Raw genomic sequence first — 14,174 nt, 5'->3', positions numbered from 1 at the left:
CTCTCGGATGGGGTTGGGGGTGAGACGGAATGAGGCCTCAACGGGGTGTGGAGTGCAGGTAAAGGGACCAAACTGGACCTAGGGGCCTGGTTGAGCGGAGTCTCACTGGGCGGGGCCGGACCTGGTCTAGAGGTGGGAGCAGGCCGAGGGCCTCATTGGCTAGGGCGGGGCCTCTCCTGGATGTAGGGGCGGGACAAGGGCCTGTTGAGGAGGGGAGCGGCAGGAGGCTCACCTGGGTGCGGGCCGCCTCCCCTGCGCGCTGGAAGGTCCATTCCACTCGTGCCTGCAGCGAGCGGGGCTCACACTCCAGGAAGGCGCTGCCGCCTTCCACACCGAACACCTTCCGCTCCAGCAGTGTGGGACGGGACGAGTCTGGGGAGGGCAAGGAATTTGTCAGAGTCAGGCAGGGCAGGGCAGGATGGGGCGTCCTCAAAGGCCGAGAAGTGGGGGCAGCTGGGGCACTCACCCCCTGAGCACAGCGTACTAGGGTCGCCGTTCTTCACGTCTTGCCGCCGAAACCGCCTGCGGGGAGGTGGGGGGGCAACATGGAATTTCCATGAGCCCTTCTTCGCTTAGCCGGTGCGGCAAAGGACTCCGGGTGGCCCGCCCCCGACCCTGCCCACCTTTTAGCGCTGGGCTGGAAGCGCGTGCACGCGGCCCCGTCCCAGGCGCAGTAAGGGTCACGTGCCAGGCAGCATTCGGCGCAGGCGCGGCCGTGGGCAGCACAGCGGTGCAAGGGGATCTGGGCCACCGCGCTCCGTGAGGCTACGTACAGCTGGTGCTAGGGGGCACGAGGGGCTCCGGGCTGACCAAAGGCAGCCCTGTGCCCGCCTCCCATGGGCAGAGATCCCTTACCCCACTTGACAGATGGGAACACTGAGGTCTCAGGTCACGCAGTCTAGCGAAGGCAGAACCTATACTCAAACCCGGGGCTTCGAACTACCAAGGGAGGCGTGGGGGTGGGGCACCCGGGGAACGCACTGGGTCCCTTTTATCCCCAAGCCTTCTGGTCACTTACTCTCTTGGAAGAGATTTGCATGCTGGTGATAGCAGCTGAGTCCTGAGAGGGAGGAGGAGTGCTGGGATCAGGGATCAGTGGGGTGGGGTTACTCCAGGGAGGCGGGTGGGGCGGGGGGAGCTAGGCCTCACCTCAAACACGTGCAGCTCCTCCAAGAGCAGCCCCTCCCCGTTAGGCTGGCTGCCCTTGGGGACCGAGATCACCTTCAGCACTGTGCCAACATCTGCAAGGATGAGAAGGAGTGAGTGACTCCTTGCGTTCCCTGATAGCTAGGGCTGGGGGTGTCCTCACTTCTGAGGCCTTTACCCTCAGCATGGTTGGGTGGGTGAAGAATGTGGGTTGGAACAATAAGAGCAGCATCCAGAAGGAGATGGGGGCATAACCCAGGCAAAGATGTGGAGGTGAGACTGGACAGGGGCAGCTTCTAGTAACCGGCCAGAGTCTAGACTGGGTTTAATGGGTGATCATGGCAGGACACTGACCTGTGCCAATGAAGAGGACGTCGTAGTGTCCGTCAGCAGCTGCCACATGGTCTGCAGTGATCCGGGTGAAGGTGTACCCGGCACCCACTTGTAGGAAGAGAGGGCGCCCACCCAAGGGCAGGACCGAATTGTACATGAGGGGGTGGTTCCGGGCAAACTGAATGACGTCATCAGGAAAGTCCTTGGTAGAACTGAAGGTGCCAAAGGTCTTGCTGGGGCACTGAGCGGTGGGGAGGAGGCGCGACAGGGATGTGGGTATGAGGGTCTGGTGGGCCCACAAGAGACCTCCAGGAACTGGGAGTGTGTGGGGGAGCTAACGGACAGAGCCTTGCCCTGGGAATCTGAAGGGAGAAGACCCAGCCTTGCCCTTGGGAGTCTTAGGCGGAAATGTGGCCTTTCTTTTAGAAGCCCTGCCTGATGAAGGTGATGTTTATCTACCCAAGGATAACAAACAAGAGGAAGAAACCACATTCACCAAGAAGGTCCCAGGCCAAGTTCTCCACCCCTGAGACTTTAAGTGGGTTGTGGTGGGAATCCTGGGGCTACGCACCATGCCTGGCCGGGGGTAGGGGACACGGCCCTGATAGGACACCCACTGGTGCAGGGGCCCTTCCTTGTGTGCAAAGGGCCCCAGGAAGGCACGGCGCACATCGTTCATGCTGTACACGCACACTGCAGAGCCTCGCAAGACGGTGCTGTAGGCGAAGGCATGAGCAGAGTGAGGGGCCCCGCAGAGCCGGCCAGCCCCGCCCGCGACTTCGTGCCCCTCACCTGGATGTGGAGAAGGCGGCATAGAGCAGCGGGCTCCAGCGGTCCCTCAAGGACAGCAGGAACACATCCTCTGTGGGGAAGGGGCCTAGTTGGGGGAGGGCACACAGCCCTCCGGGAGGCCGGGCTCCTGGGTCTGGGCCCCTGCGCTCCCTCTCCCCAACTCCACCCTCCACTCTGGGCACTCACGGAGCTGGTCGAAGTGCGTGTCACCCTCGACACCTGGCACAGAGCACACCAGACGCGCCTTCAGGAACGTGGTCCACTTGTTGACCAGGCTGCGCTGGCCGCCCACGTCATTCTGCAGGGTCACACAGAGGGCATGAGGCGGAGGCCCAGAGAGGCAAAAGGGCAGGGGCGCGATCACCGGATGTGGCCCAGGGACTCCTCACCCGACAGATCTGGCCAACACGGGACACAGACAGGCGTCCCAGCGCTGGTGCAGCCTCCACTGCCGACTCCCGGAAGAAGAAGTAGACCTTGTCATCGTCGGGATTCTCGCTCTCTGGGATCCAAAAGACCTTGACAAACTTGGGCTCTAGCGGCAGGAGGTGTGAGGTCAGCAAGGTCCTGGCCCTGCACTCGTGGGACCCATACGCTCCCTCTCCTAACTCTGGTGCCCCCAGAAGCCTGTGGGGCGGCATCTGAGCACCCAGTCTCTAGGACCAAGTTCATTGGGATGGATGGCACTGCATGCGGACAGGATCCGGAGGATCAGGACCTGTGAGTCAAGAAGCAGCCACGAGAGGGCAGCAGAGACCGAGACTACCTGGACAGCAAGCCTCTGCCCTGGCCCCTGACAGCTCCCCAGGCCAGTGGGCCAAGAAAGGAGGGAGATGGCGGATCAGTTGTACCCGCACTCATGAATCTTCCTATTGAGCAGGAAGCAGATGCCCCCATTCTGCTCGGTCCCCTCACTCTTAGAACAAATGACTTGGACCCTGACAGCGCAGACCCCTTCTCCTTTCTCCTCTCATGGGTCTGTCTGTTCCTTGGCTTCTTCCTACCCGGGGTTCTTTGCACTGGTTGTCCTTTCCCTCAATCCTGCTGTGCTTTGGGAATTAGCTCACCCCCTCTCGTCAGCAGAGGGGCTTTCTCTCTTGTTCTCCCACCTGGTCTCCTTTTCCCTTTCTGTCTGTGCACTCACCAGTCTCACGGCCATTGGAACCGATCTTATGATGTATTTGTTCTGAGTTCTGTGAACTCAAAGAGGGTGCGGGCCACACATCTTGTCTGCCCTGCAACCCCATTACCTGGCACAGGACTGGACGCATGGTAGGTACAGTGAGACCCGGCTGCACCCACTGCTCACTTCTGTTATGGGCCTTACTCGGCACCTACCCTGTTGGGGATGAGGGCCCCTCCCAAAAGCCCCACCAGCCTCTCACCGTTGAGCCAGCGGGAGTCGTGTGGTTCTGTCCGGAGACTTGGACGCTGGCCCAGGCTGCGGAAGATGGTGAAGTCCCGGCCCATGAGGTCTGCAGCCACCCCTGAGTACAGTTCTTCTCCTGCAGACAGGGCGAGCGCTGTTCAGCCAATCTGAAGGCTCTCGGTGGGGTTGGGGGGTGCTTGGAGAGCTCTGGGAGCTCCTTGGGAGTCAGTGAGGCCATGGGGGATCCCTGGGGCTCTCAGGAGGGTCGAGAGTCTCTGAGGGGCCCTAGCCTTCGGACTCACCCACCAGCACGGAGGCAGCCCGATGCCTCGGGTCATAAGGACTCTTGCCCTTGCCGTCCTCTAGGCTTCGAAGGTCCAGCCGGAGTATGGGCTCCTGGGAGGCAGGGGGCAGTTGTTCTTTTCAGGCCCTTCTTCACCTCCCAGCCTCCCTCTCTGCCCAGATCTGGCCTTACCTCCAGCCGGTGGCCCACCTCCACAAATGCACAGGTTGGGTGGAAGGCCCCTGTGCCACAGGCCAGCAAGTGGGTGCGGTTGTAGGCGTGCAGCAACTTCACGAAGTTCATGCACTCAGTCTAGTGGGCGGGCAGGGCCAGGGACAATGAGGCCTCCCCCAGGGAGGCAGGCTTAAGGGGTCCCAGCTCACCAGTGGCACCTCACCCCTTCCTCTCTTCTGCGTCAGTCCAGGCAAGCACCAACATGGGCCGCAGCGACCTGCGTGCCCTTGGTGACCAGCCCAGCCCACCTCTCACCAGAAGGGGTGCATGGAAAAGCATAGGCCTGTACTGCCCCCTATGACTCAGAGGTCCCCAAGAAGAATCACATGAGCCTCCACCCTGAGTCACTACCTCCAAACTTCAGCCACCTCGACCCCCTGCCCCCATCCCAGCCAGAACAGGCAGGCCTCTGTCTTAGTGCTGCTGTCTTGTAAAGCGCGAGGGGCTGGCCTCCCCACTCCCACCCCCGGCAGCCGGCACTCACACCAATGTCCTTCCCCGCCCAGTTGCACTCCTCTCGCCATTCCACGGGGGCCGGCCAGGCCAGCTGCAAGGAGGTCAGGGGGAAGGGGACACAGGTCAGGGCCTTTGCATGTCTCTGGGCAGAGGGTGTCTTCTCAGGGGGCCCATCCCCCTGTGTCTCTCCAAGCAGTCTGGAGTGGGGTCCTGGGGCTCTTTCCCTAGGAAACACCGAGGCTGGGGGTCCCTGGCACCTTCTTGGCCCGCTTGCTGATATTGTCCAGGCTGAGGGAGGCCACATGGTTCTCGGCGCCCACAAACAGGCGTCCTCTTTCCTCATCCACCAGCAAAGCTTCGTAACAGCAGGTCCTCTCTAGCCTGAAGGTCCGGAGACCATGCCGGGCCTGGAGCTCTGCAGGGTAGGGACACCACTGAGGATTTGCCAGCCATGCTGGAAGCTTCCCCGAGACCCTGCCTGTCACTCTCACAGGTCATGGTTGTACATGTGACCTGGCCCACACACATGTGAGTTTACACGTGTGTGAGTTTACACTCGTGAAGACAGGCCCACCCATGTGTGAAGCTTCCATGGTGGGCAGTGCAGCAACCCCCCAAGGGGAAAGCAGGTTGAACTCCTCGGGCAAGCTTGGACAAGCAGTGTCTGCAGGCGGGCGCATAGGGAGGCCAGGGTGCCGGGGGAGGCCAGGGTGCCAGGGGAGGCCGAGCATGTCTGGAAAGCCAGAACTGCAAACCCAAAGTCGGGCTGAGGGTTCTCTGCCACCAGCCTGAGCTCAGTGAGATGCCACTGCCTAGTGACCGGTGACCGCCCTCCCGCGTAGGGGCGTGGGAAGGGGGCTCTGGCGGGCACCACACCTCAGCTTCCCTGGGGGTGGGTCGTGGATGGGACACAGGCAGGATCTGTTGCCGTGGGAACGGAAGGGGTCTTCCTGGGAAAGCAAGAGGAGAATGTGCGCGCAGAAAGTTTGGGGGCTGAGGCCAGGACAGGGTTAACTGGAGATGGCCTGAGAGTGCCCCCAGTCACACCCGGGCCAGTGGCACAGGGCAACAGCAAACGCAGTGCCCCCTACCCACACTGGGCCCCTCTCCTGCCCACCCTGAGCTGAGCCCTCCCGCCTGCCAGGTGCACCTACCTTGGAAGGAGAGCCGAAGGCGCGGGGGGCTGGGGCTAGCATCCCCCAGCACTGCCGCCCAGAGCAGGGCCAGGCCCAGGATCATGGCGGCCGCCCCGGCCCACCCCATCCTGGCGGCTCAGGGTGCTCCGGGTTCAGCGGGCGCGTGTGGAGGAGCCTTGAGCCGCCCTGGACTCTGCCCCAGGATCTGGAAGAGAAGGAGCTGCAGCAAGGACGAGGGCGGGAGGCTGGGGGGGGGGGGAGTCCCCAGGGATCAGATTACAGCCCCTAGGGGAAAGAGGCTGGGGGGTCGCATTCCACTTCCGAGCTCTCCCCTCCCTCAGAGTGTGCCCTGCCTGGCCACAATCACAGACACACCCACGCTGGGCACACCCTCGGGGTCACCCCCACACTGGCAGGCACCCGCCCCACCACGTCACCCTCCCCAAGAACCCCCCCCCCACACACACACACAGGCATTAATTCACAAACTCTATGCGCCTACCCCACGCCAGCCTGGGACACAGGGGGACACAGACAAGGTCCCCATGCAGGAGGGGGCAGAATGCCAACAAGGACTCAGATCAGTGCAGTCATTTCAGAGGGCGCCCTGTGCGATGAGCAAAACAAGCCAGTCCTGGGAGTGAGAGCGGCCGGAGGGAGTCAGGCCTCGGTGGTGGCTGTGGACCCAGGGCCTACAGAGAAACAGAGGCACCTTTGGGGCTGGAGATGGGGCCAATGGTGTGGGCGCCTGTGAGTTTGAGTGTTCCTGAGGGTCGCTTTGTGTGCGTGCGTGCATGTGTGTGTGCGTGTGTGTGTATGCAGACAGGTGTGTCCATGCCTGTGACCGCGTGTGGCACGAGCGTTGTATTACACGTGTAGGTACATGGCATGCGTGTGCACTTTGCGTACGTGTGTACATGTGTGTCATACACGTGTGCGTGTGCAATTGTGTGCACGCGCACGTGTATGCGTCTCTCTGGACATGCAGGTGAGCAAATACAACCACAGCGGCAATCACTGCCTTCAACTCTGAGACGCGCCTGAAAGCCCCTCCTCCGAGGAAGAAGTGTGTGCAGGAGCCCCAAGGCTTGTGCCCCCGCCCCGGGCTGGACGGAAGCCTCCGCTTCTGCCTTGGAGGTGGCTCCCACTCGGATATAGCAGCCCCAGCTTCGTGCTTGACCTCTCTCTCCCCACCCAAGCCTGGAAGGGGCTGGTTACGCAGAAATTCTGTGAGCTCAGACTTCAGACCCAAGAGGAATCAAGTGGGGGGAGAGCCAGGGGTCTCAGGCAGCCTCTCTACCACACTGCAGGTGAGCTGCCCGTCCCTCTCTCAGCCTCCCCCGCCTCCGCGCCTCTCCCTCCCCTGCCTTCGCCCTCAGCCTTCCCCATCTTTGAGCCCCTCCACCTCTGCGCCAGAGCCCTTCCCCTGAACCCCTTCCGTGGAGCCAGCATCTGGCCGCAATGCCCATCGTCCTTCCCAGAGCTGGCTGGGCAGGTGCTGGGCACGGGAGCCCTGGCGTGGGGCAAGGTCCTGGGGTGCCGTCAAGCAAGGGGCACAACTGCCAAGGCACGTTTCAGATCGCTCCCCACCCCCAAGCCCCTACCCAGTTCCGCAGCTCCCGGACCCCTCCCAGGCTAGGACTCCCACCTCCCGCCGTCCCTCCACTGACACTTGCCACTGCTTCCGAGCCCGTGAGCTCTGCGATGCCACAGAAACCCGGCTGCCTTCCCACGCTCCACCAGAACTCCGGCGGCAGTGCCTCTCCACCCCAGCCCCACCCGCCCTGGAGGAGGGGAGAAGCCTGGGGACCGCGGGGCACCCTCTGACGGCTCCTTTAAGGAGCAGCCCCCGCCTCCACCAAGCCGGCCGCCGCCCCACACGCCGTCCAGTTTACGGGGTGGATCGGGTGACCAGGCAGGCAGCCTGGGTCAGCAGAGTTGGTGGCCCGGCCAGAGTGGAGCGGGCACAAGGGAGGGGCGACCCCTTCCCTGTCAGGCCTCAGGGCAATAGGATGCGCCCAACAGCGTCCAGCCCAGCCCAGGGCGGCCAGGCAAGGCGCAGGAAGAAGAAGAAGCCATGGGCGCCTGGGTGGCTCAGTCGGTTAAGCGTCTGCCTTCGGCTCGGGTCATGATCCTGGAGTCCCGGGATCGAGTCCCGCATCGGGCTCCCTGCTCAGCGGGGGGTCTGCTTCTCCCTCTGACCCTCCTCCCTCTCATGCTCTCTGTCTCTCATTCTCTCTCTCTCAAATAAATAAATAAAATCTTTAAAAAAAAAAAAAAGAAGAAGAAGAAGCCAGATAGGGGGCCCCCTCCCCAGCCCCAGATGGCTCTGGGAACAGGCAGAAGGAACAGTAGGTCCAGGGGACTCGAGGTCCTCACCTGTCCCGACACAGCTGGAGAGCTGGAGGCGGGTAGTGAGGGGCTCAGCTGGGATGGGAGGGTTGGAGGGCCGGGCAAGAGGTTCTCGGGTGGAGGTCTGATGGGCCCCCTGTTCCACCCCAGGCCTTCCTCACCACTTGAGCCGCTTCGTGCTGCCACCACCTGGCTGGCAGGGGCTGGGATGGCAGCAGTTGGGGCGGGAGGAGAGGGCCAGGCAGGCAGTCAGCAGATGGCAGAGGCCCACACGTTTCACGTCTGCACGGCAGGATGGAGGCCCATCCAGAGACCCCCTCCTGACAGGCGGTCCTGCATCTCTGCTGGGAGGTGAGGGGCATTCTGTGTGACCTGGGTGACTCGGGATGGGACCTCGGGGCCTCAGCTGGGAAGGGTCTTGGGATCTTGGCCTGAAGCTGAGTCTGGTGGACGACCCTATTCGTACTGCTAGGGGTCTACTCTGAAAGGGCCGAATGTTAACCATGGCTGAATGGGGCCCTCAGGTCAACGGGGCGAACGTTCAGGGCTTGAAGATGGGCTTTCAGTCCTCAATCCCCCCAAAAGGCATCTTCCTGCAATCTTCCTGCAACCTCCCCAAGGCTGGTTGGCAGCTCCTCAGTGGTCAGTGAGGAAGGTTGTAGGCTTCAAGGGCTGTGGCCCCTCTACCCCCAGCTCTCCTGGAGTAACAGTATCTGTGCCCAGCCAGGGTGGGGCCGTGCCCTGCTTTCCTGAGTCTCAGGACCCAGTGTTCCTGGATTGGCCTGGCTGGCTGGCTGGCTGGCTGGCTGGCAGATGAAGGGAGGGGCTCAGTGGGAGGACCAGGAGCCTTGAGGGGGAGTAGAAGGATGCACCCCAGCCTGAGCTTTTGGACTTCCGGGATGTAGCCTCTTTCTCCTCCCAGCTTCTGCCTTGGACCTGGGCAGCCTCCCCTGGCCCCACGCAAGGGAACAAAATTCTTCGGCTGTTTACAATTTTCCACCCTAGCAGCCAAGATCAGCAAGTTCCTTTGAGGTCCCCACCCACCCCCACGGGGTGCCCCCTACCTGCCCCCACTGCTTTTAGTTCTTCAGGCTCAGGGTCCCAGTCTCTGTTTCATTCCCTCCCAGCCCCACATCCATACTGAAAAGCGGGACCAGGACCCCCCCCACACACCATCTTTGCAGCATCTTGGGGCTGTCCCTTGCCCACCTGAGCCCTTTGTGTTGCTTTCCTTGCCCTGGATGAGTTCTCTTCCCTGGGGCAGGAAGGGAGATCTGCAGGGCTGGGAGCCCAAGTGTCCCTGTCCCCACAAGTTCTCTCTGCTCCTCAGCCGCAGGTCCAAGCGTATGCCAGACCCTGGGTGGGGACCTCACAGAGGCAGCCCTCCAGGAGCAGCGTCATTGACTGTGGGTTACGCTGCACTCCGGGAGTCTCAAAGGATTCTGGAATCAGGCAGCCTGGGTCTGAGTCTTGACAGAATGGAGCAAACTAGGGAATGCAGTTGGGGTCCCTACTCCTACCTGCACCCCAGCCCAAGGGCCACCTCAGACTCCTGGCCTCTACGCTTTGCCAGGGTCGCCACGGGCAGAGGCCTGCCTGGATTCTTGCCCCGATGCTACCTGTCAGTGCCACAGCCTTCCAAGGCCTTGGTTTTTCCTTCTGGAAATAACTGAATTGTCATGCCAAATCCTACCACCCCTCCTCCTGACCCCTCATCACCAGCCGGGCCTGCCCTCTGCCTGGACTCTAGGTGGTGTGGCTGGGGTAGGACATCCATCTGAGGAAGGCTAGCGTCAGCCCTCCCAGTGCCCAGCCTGGGTTGGGTCAGGCCTTGGCTCCCCACTCGCACCTGCTTTAGCCATCAAGGCTGGTGGCTCCAACGTCATAACCTTTCCTAGTTCTGGCCACATGGGAACTAGGACTCGCTACCCTGAGGACTTAGGCATTGGGTGGGGGTGGGCCCAGGGAAGCCTAACTGAGGCCTGACTTCCCTGACAGTCCACTACCCACCCCGGGAAGATCTCCTGGGGAATGGTGTTAGAGCCCTTCCCCCATGCGCCCCCAGCCTGGAATCCACGCTCCCGGGGACCCCTGGCCCACCTTTTTGGAAAGATCAGCTCTTCCCCTCCTTGCCCGTTCCCCTTCCCTTCTGAGGGCCATGTCCGTGCTGAGGTGGAGGGGCCGAGGGAGGGGCCGCCAGGAACCCTGGGCCTCTGGCTGTGGCCCTGCCCCCACCCGCTCCGCCCCAGCCCTCCGCCTCCTGCACATTCCTCCTGGGCTGAAGTCAGCCCCTCTGGGATGGGGGAGCCCCCCCCACCAGCCACATCACAGCTCTCCTCTTGCTCCTGTTTTCTTCACTGCCCAGCAGGGTTGGGGGGGGAAGGGCGGGGGGCGGGGGGTGGAGCCTCCCTCTCCCCTCCTCCACAGCCTAGGGGAGTGTGGGAGGGGGGTGCCAGGAATGCAGCCAAAGTAGACTGGGGTGGCACTCCATGCTTATTAACATATATTAACATAAGTGCTACGTTCCCTTAATCGGCTCGGGGGACAACTGCCCGGGAGTGCGAGTTGGGGGGCTCTGGATGCTGGGGTGGGGGCGAACCTGCCCCAGGGATCAGCCCCCCTTAGTAGACTGGGAGGAGCAGGGTGGAATCGCGACTGCTGCTCCCCAGCTGTGTGTCTCTAGGGAGACACTGAACCTCTCGGATCTCTCTCCTCAACTGCCCTGCGGTTGCAGCTGGGTGCAGGGTGGGGGAACACAGGGGTCCGCTCTTGGTGCCACCTCCGCACCCGGCATCCTGGGCCTCCAGGCAGACCCTTCACTGCTGCGTCTTTTAGTCCGGCTTCCCCGGAACCCTTCTCGGGCTTGGCTCTTCTCCTGTCCCCCCCACCCCTGCCCCCGCCCCAGCCCCCAGCACAATGACTGCCTCCACCCTCCACCTGAACCTCTGTCCCTCCCCGACCCCTGGGGACTCCTCAGTCTTCTTCCTCCGAGTCTCCAACCCAGCCCTGGCAGGGGCCAAGCGCCCATCCCTTCTCCCAGAGGCCCCGATCTCAGGGAGAACTTTTTGCCCTGTTAGACAGACAAGGCCCCGCCTCCTCCCTCAGCAGCTTGTGGCCTGACCCCTTCACCCTACCCCCAGGCTGTGCCCTTGTGGTCTTTCTGCCACTCCTCCTCCCAGTGCCTCCCCTCTGCAGTACCCCGCCCCCCACCTCAGAGAGCTCGCTGGAGCTTGGGGGTTCCCAGGCTCAGCCTTAGCCGACCCCGCCAGTGCTCCGGGCACCCAATTTTGGGGAAGCAGCAGCTCTTTCTTTGCCAGGACTTTGCTTTGGGCTGTGCTCGCCACACTTTAGGCCCTCCCCTTTGTCACCTGCTAGACTCTCTTCTTCACCATTCAGTATCCAACTTTCCTGGTGTCACGTCAGTGTCCCTTCCTCTGTGAAGCCCCAGATGCCTAGAACACCCAGGTTCAAGCCTCTCTGCAGGCCTCTGGGTCCCCCAGTGGCTATCATCAGGCAGAGGACAGGTACAGGGAGGGAGGAGATAGAACGCCTGCAGGAAGCCCTTCCACCCTCCTGGGCCTGCTGAGTCGGGCGGTGGGGTGGGGAGGGGGGCGGTGGGAGACTGATGGACAAGGGACACATCAAGTCCCTACTTGACCCTGCACCAGCCCCTCAGGCCTTGACTCTCTCCACCCACAATGAGTTTGGAAAGCAGAGTCAATGGGAAGGGACATCAAACTGATTTTTCTCCTAAGTAAGATCGCCTGTGGGGCTTATTTCATGCAAGGGGAGAAACCAAGATGGAGAAAAAGTGATCCATGCCCGCTTGGACCCTGGTGTCCATCACCGTTATTAACCGAGGAGCTAAGTGGCTGGCAAGTATGGACACACTCGCTGTCACATAGCTGCACACGTACCCCACCTGGCCCAATGCCCTCCTTGGATGTGTGGTGGGGGCTGGCTTTCCCTCTGGGTGTCCAAGAGGGGTTAGGGGAATGCGTAGCCCCATGACAGGGATGTGGGCCCCCAGGATCTCTTTTCAGGGCAATAGACAGGAAGATTGGGCTCAGTTGTTTGGGAGTGAGCCTGAACCCAGAAGTCAACCATGAGAAGCTACGATCCTGTTCCTGCCCCCTCCCTGACTCCCAGGGCAGCTAGGACCTGGCCTACCATGCCACAGAACAGGTGGCTGGAGTCAGGGCTTGTGTTCTCCAGCGTCCTGGCTGGCCTGGCATTCTGGGTCTGGGATGGGGTCTGTGGCGGGATAATATGAGGGGCCCTGGGTGGGTGGGGAGTAGGAGGTTTGCCTGACATCAGAAGGAACCGTGGGGCTGCCCAGGAACATGGTGAGGTGTTCTTCCAGGCCTTGGCAGCCCCTGCAGCGTCACAGGTCCCAGATCTCATGGGTCGCCTCCCCATTCTGCACCTCGAATCTTGGCCTCCACCCACCTGTTGTGGGGGGCCTGGACCTGAGCTGCCCACTGGCTCCTCTCCACAGGGTCTCCCCAGATCCTGCCATCCTAAGCCCTCTGGCTCTCAGAGCTTGTCTCTCTTCCCAGCTGTTTCCCCACCCTGCAGATGGGTTAAAAATACCAAGGCTGCCACCACATCAGTAGCCTGAGCAACTGTTTGGAGTGGGGTGGGCCCTCTGAGAGGTGGATCGGCCTCGTGGAGGTCTCCACCGGCTGGTGACAGCCCACTTCACACTGGGACCCACAAGCTTAGTCTGGAAGCAGGAGCCTGGGTCCCTTGCCTAGCTCTGCCTATCTAAGAGTCCCAGGCCTCATGGCCGCCGCTGCCCATGGGTGGGGCCAGAAAGATGGGCCTTCTTAAGCTGGGAGTGCTCCAAGGTACACAGGGCCAGGGAGCACTGAATCTCTCTGGCTGCCCTTACCCCGCTGCTCCCAGGGATGAGGTTCAGCCCCTGGAATGCTCCAGGCAGTCGGGGATCCCCAGGAGTCAACCCCATGGAGTCCCTCCCTTTGGGGTGTAGGATACCTGGGATGCCACCCCCCACACCCCTGCCATCCCCAGCTGCCCCCCAAGGCTGGGTATTTCCCAACTGCCAAAGACAAGGAAGAATTGAAAGGCCGCCCCCGCCAGTGCTGGGACAATGGGGCCTTATGGCCTCCAAATCAGAGCAGGGGTAGGAAGGCCGAAGGCAGGTGGGGGCCTAGCTGTCTGCACCCAGGGAAGCCTTGCTTGCCAGGACCCAACCCGGACCCGCTGCAAGCTGGGTACAAGGGGATCCTGGCCAGAATCCTGCAGGGCCCACCCAGGGAGAGAGGCCCTGGGTGCGTCTGGCAGACAATGCCGGCCCCTCAATGGTCCCTCTGTGCGGGGGGGTTCCCCTCAGGAGGGAAGGAAGGAACCATCTCCGGCGCGGTTTCCTGCTGAGCGGGCTTCACGGGGGGCGGGGGGGGCTCCCCCGGAGCTCCCGCCCCGCCCGCATATCTGAGGCTCAGCGGGGTCCAGGCCTGACCGCCGAAGGAAGGCAGGGATCCTGGGTTGGGCGCGGGATCCTGTTCTCCTCGTCAGCCGGCCCTCAGCCCTCAGTCTCGGAGGCAGCGGTAGCAGGAAAGGCCCGAGGTACTGGGGCGGCAGCGGAGGCTGGGGGACGTTGATCTCCTTCCGATCCGGCGGCCACAGCCTCTCATCTCTTGCCAAACACTCGGGGCCCTGAGGCCGCGCGGGGACTGGCAGGTGTGCGGAGGCGGGGTCCTGGGTGCCCGGCCCCACCTTCCCACCCTCCCACCCTCCGCCTTCCCCGCCTCCGCGGCGCCGACCCCGGCCCGGGCCGCTTTGTCCCGCCGCGGGCGCGGAGCCGTCGCTGCCCCACAAAGCTGCCTTTGTGCCCCGCGGCCTCCGCAGGACCGGCTGACGTCAGCGTCCGTGACCAGCCCGGCTGGGCCGGGCACGGACTGCGGCGCCCCCTGGCGGCTGAAGGCGGGGGGAGCTCGCTCCCGAGCCCCGCCCCGCCGAGCCCTTTTCCGTGGGCTCAGCTGCCCGCGGTCGCTGCCACCGGGACAAAGTCCAGGCGCCTTCCCAGGCGCTCAGGGCTCACCCCACAGGC

General features: G+C 62.7%; 1 protein-coding gene and 1 long non-coding RNA gene across 5 annotated transcripts in view; one reads left to right on the top strand and one right to left on the bottom strand.

Moving 5' to 3' along the window:
* SEMA3B (semaphorin 3B) overlaps window positions 1-6,379 on the bottom strand; it is a 7,342-nt gene extending 963 nt beyond the window's left edge. Inside the window, exons 1-17 of one of the 4 annotated variants that reach the window (XM_081818170.1) lie at window positions 6,252-6,379; window positions 5,768-5,954; window positions 4,871-5,028; window positions 4,642-4,704; window positions 4,116-4,235; window positions 3,943-4,036; window positions 3,657-3,776; window positions 2,661-2,806; window positions 2,458-2,569; window positions 2,272-2,341; window positions 2,051-2,195; window positions 1,501-1,720; window positions 1,150-1,241; window positions 1,019-1,060; window positions 624-781; window positions 467-522; window positions 233-372 (exon numbers count right to left, since the gene is read on the bottom strand). In XM_081818170.1, the coding sequence (XP_081674296.1) occupies window positions 233-372; window positions 467-522; window positions 624-781; window positions 1,019-1,060; window positions 1,150-1,241; window positions 1,501-1,720; window positions 2,051-2,195; window positions 2,272-2,341; window positions 2,458-2,569; window positions 2,661-2,806; window positions 3,657-3,776; window positions 3,943-4,036; window positions 4,116-4,235; window positions 4,642-4,704; window positions 4,871-5,028; window positions 5,768-5,876 (1,845 nt within the window). In that variant the 5' untranslated portion in view covers window positions 5,877-5,954; window positions 6,252-6,379. Of the gene's footprint in view, window positions 1-232; window positions 373-466; window positions 523-623; window positions 782-1,018; window positions 1,061-1,149; window positions 1,242-1,500; window positions 1,721-2,050; window positions 2,196-2,271; window positions 2,342-2,457; window positions 2,570-2,660; window positions 2,807-3,656; window positions 3,777-3,942; window positions 4,037-4,115; window positions 4,236-4,641; window positions 4,705-4,870; window positions 5,029-5,489; window positions 5,564-5,767; window positions 5,955-6,251 lie in introns of those variants that run through there. The other 3 variants (XM_081818177.1, XM_081818191.1, XM_081818185.1) reach the window with 3 other exon arrangements.
* Window positions 6,380-6,436: 57 nt separating this feature from the next.
* LOC145721254 (uncharacterized) overlaps window positions 6,437-14,174 on the top strand; it is a 9,160-nt gene continuing 1,422 nt past the window's right edge. Inside the window, exon 1 of the long non-coding RNA XR_014144845.1 lies at window positions 6,437-7,059. This is a non-coding gene — a long non-coding RNA (uncharacterized LOC145721254). The remainder of the gene's footprint in view (window positions 7,060-14,174) is intronic.

The sequence above is a fragment of the Leptonychotes weddellii genome, chromosome 1, assembly GCF_054177405.1.
Source record: "Leptonychotes weddellii isolate Sample4059 chromosome 1, ASM5417740v2, whole genome shotgun sequence".
Taxonomy (NCBI): domain Eukaryota; kingdom Metazoa; phylum Chordata; class Mammalia; order Carnivora; family Phocidae; genus Leptonychotes; species Leptonychotes weddellii.
This window is presented reverse-complemented; position numbering and strand designations above follow the sequence as displayed.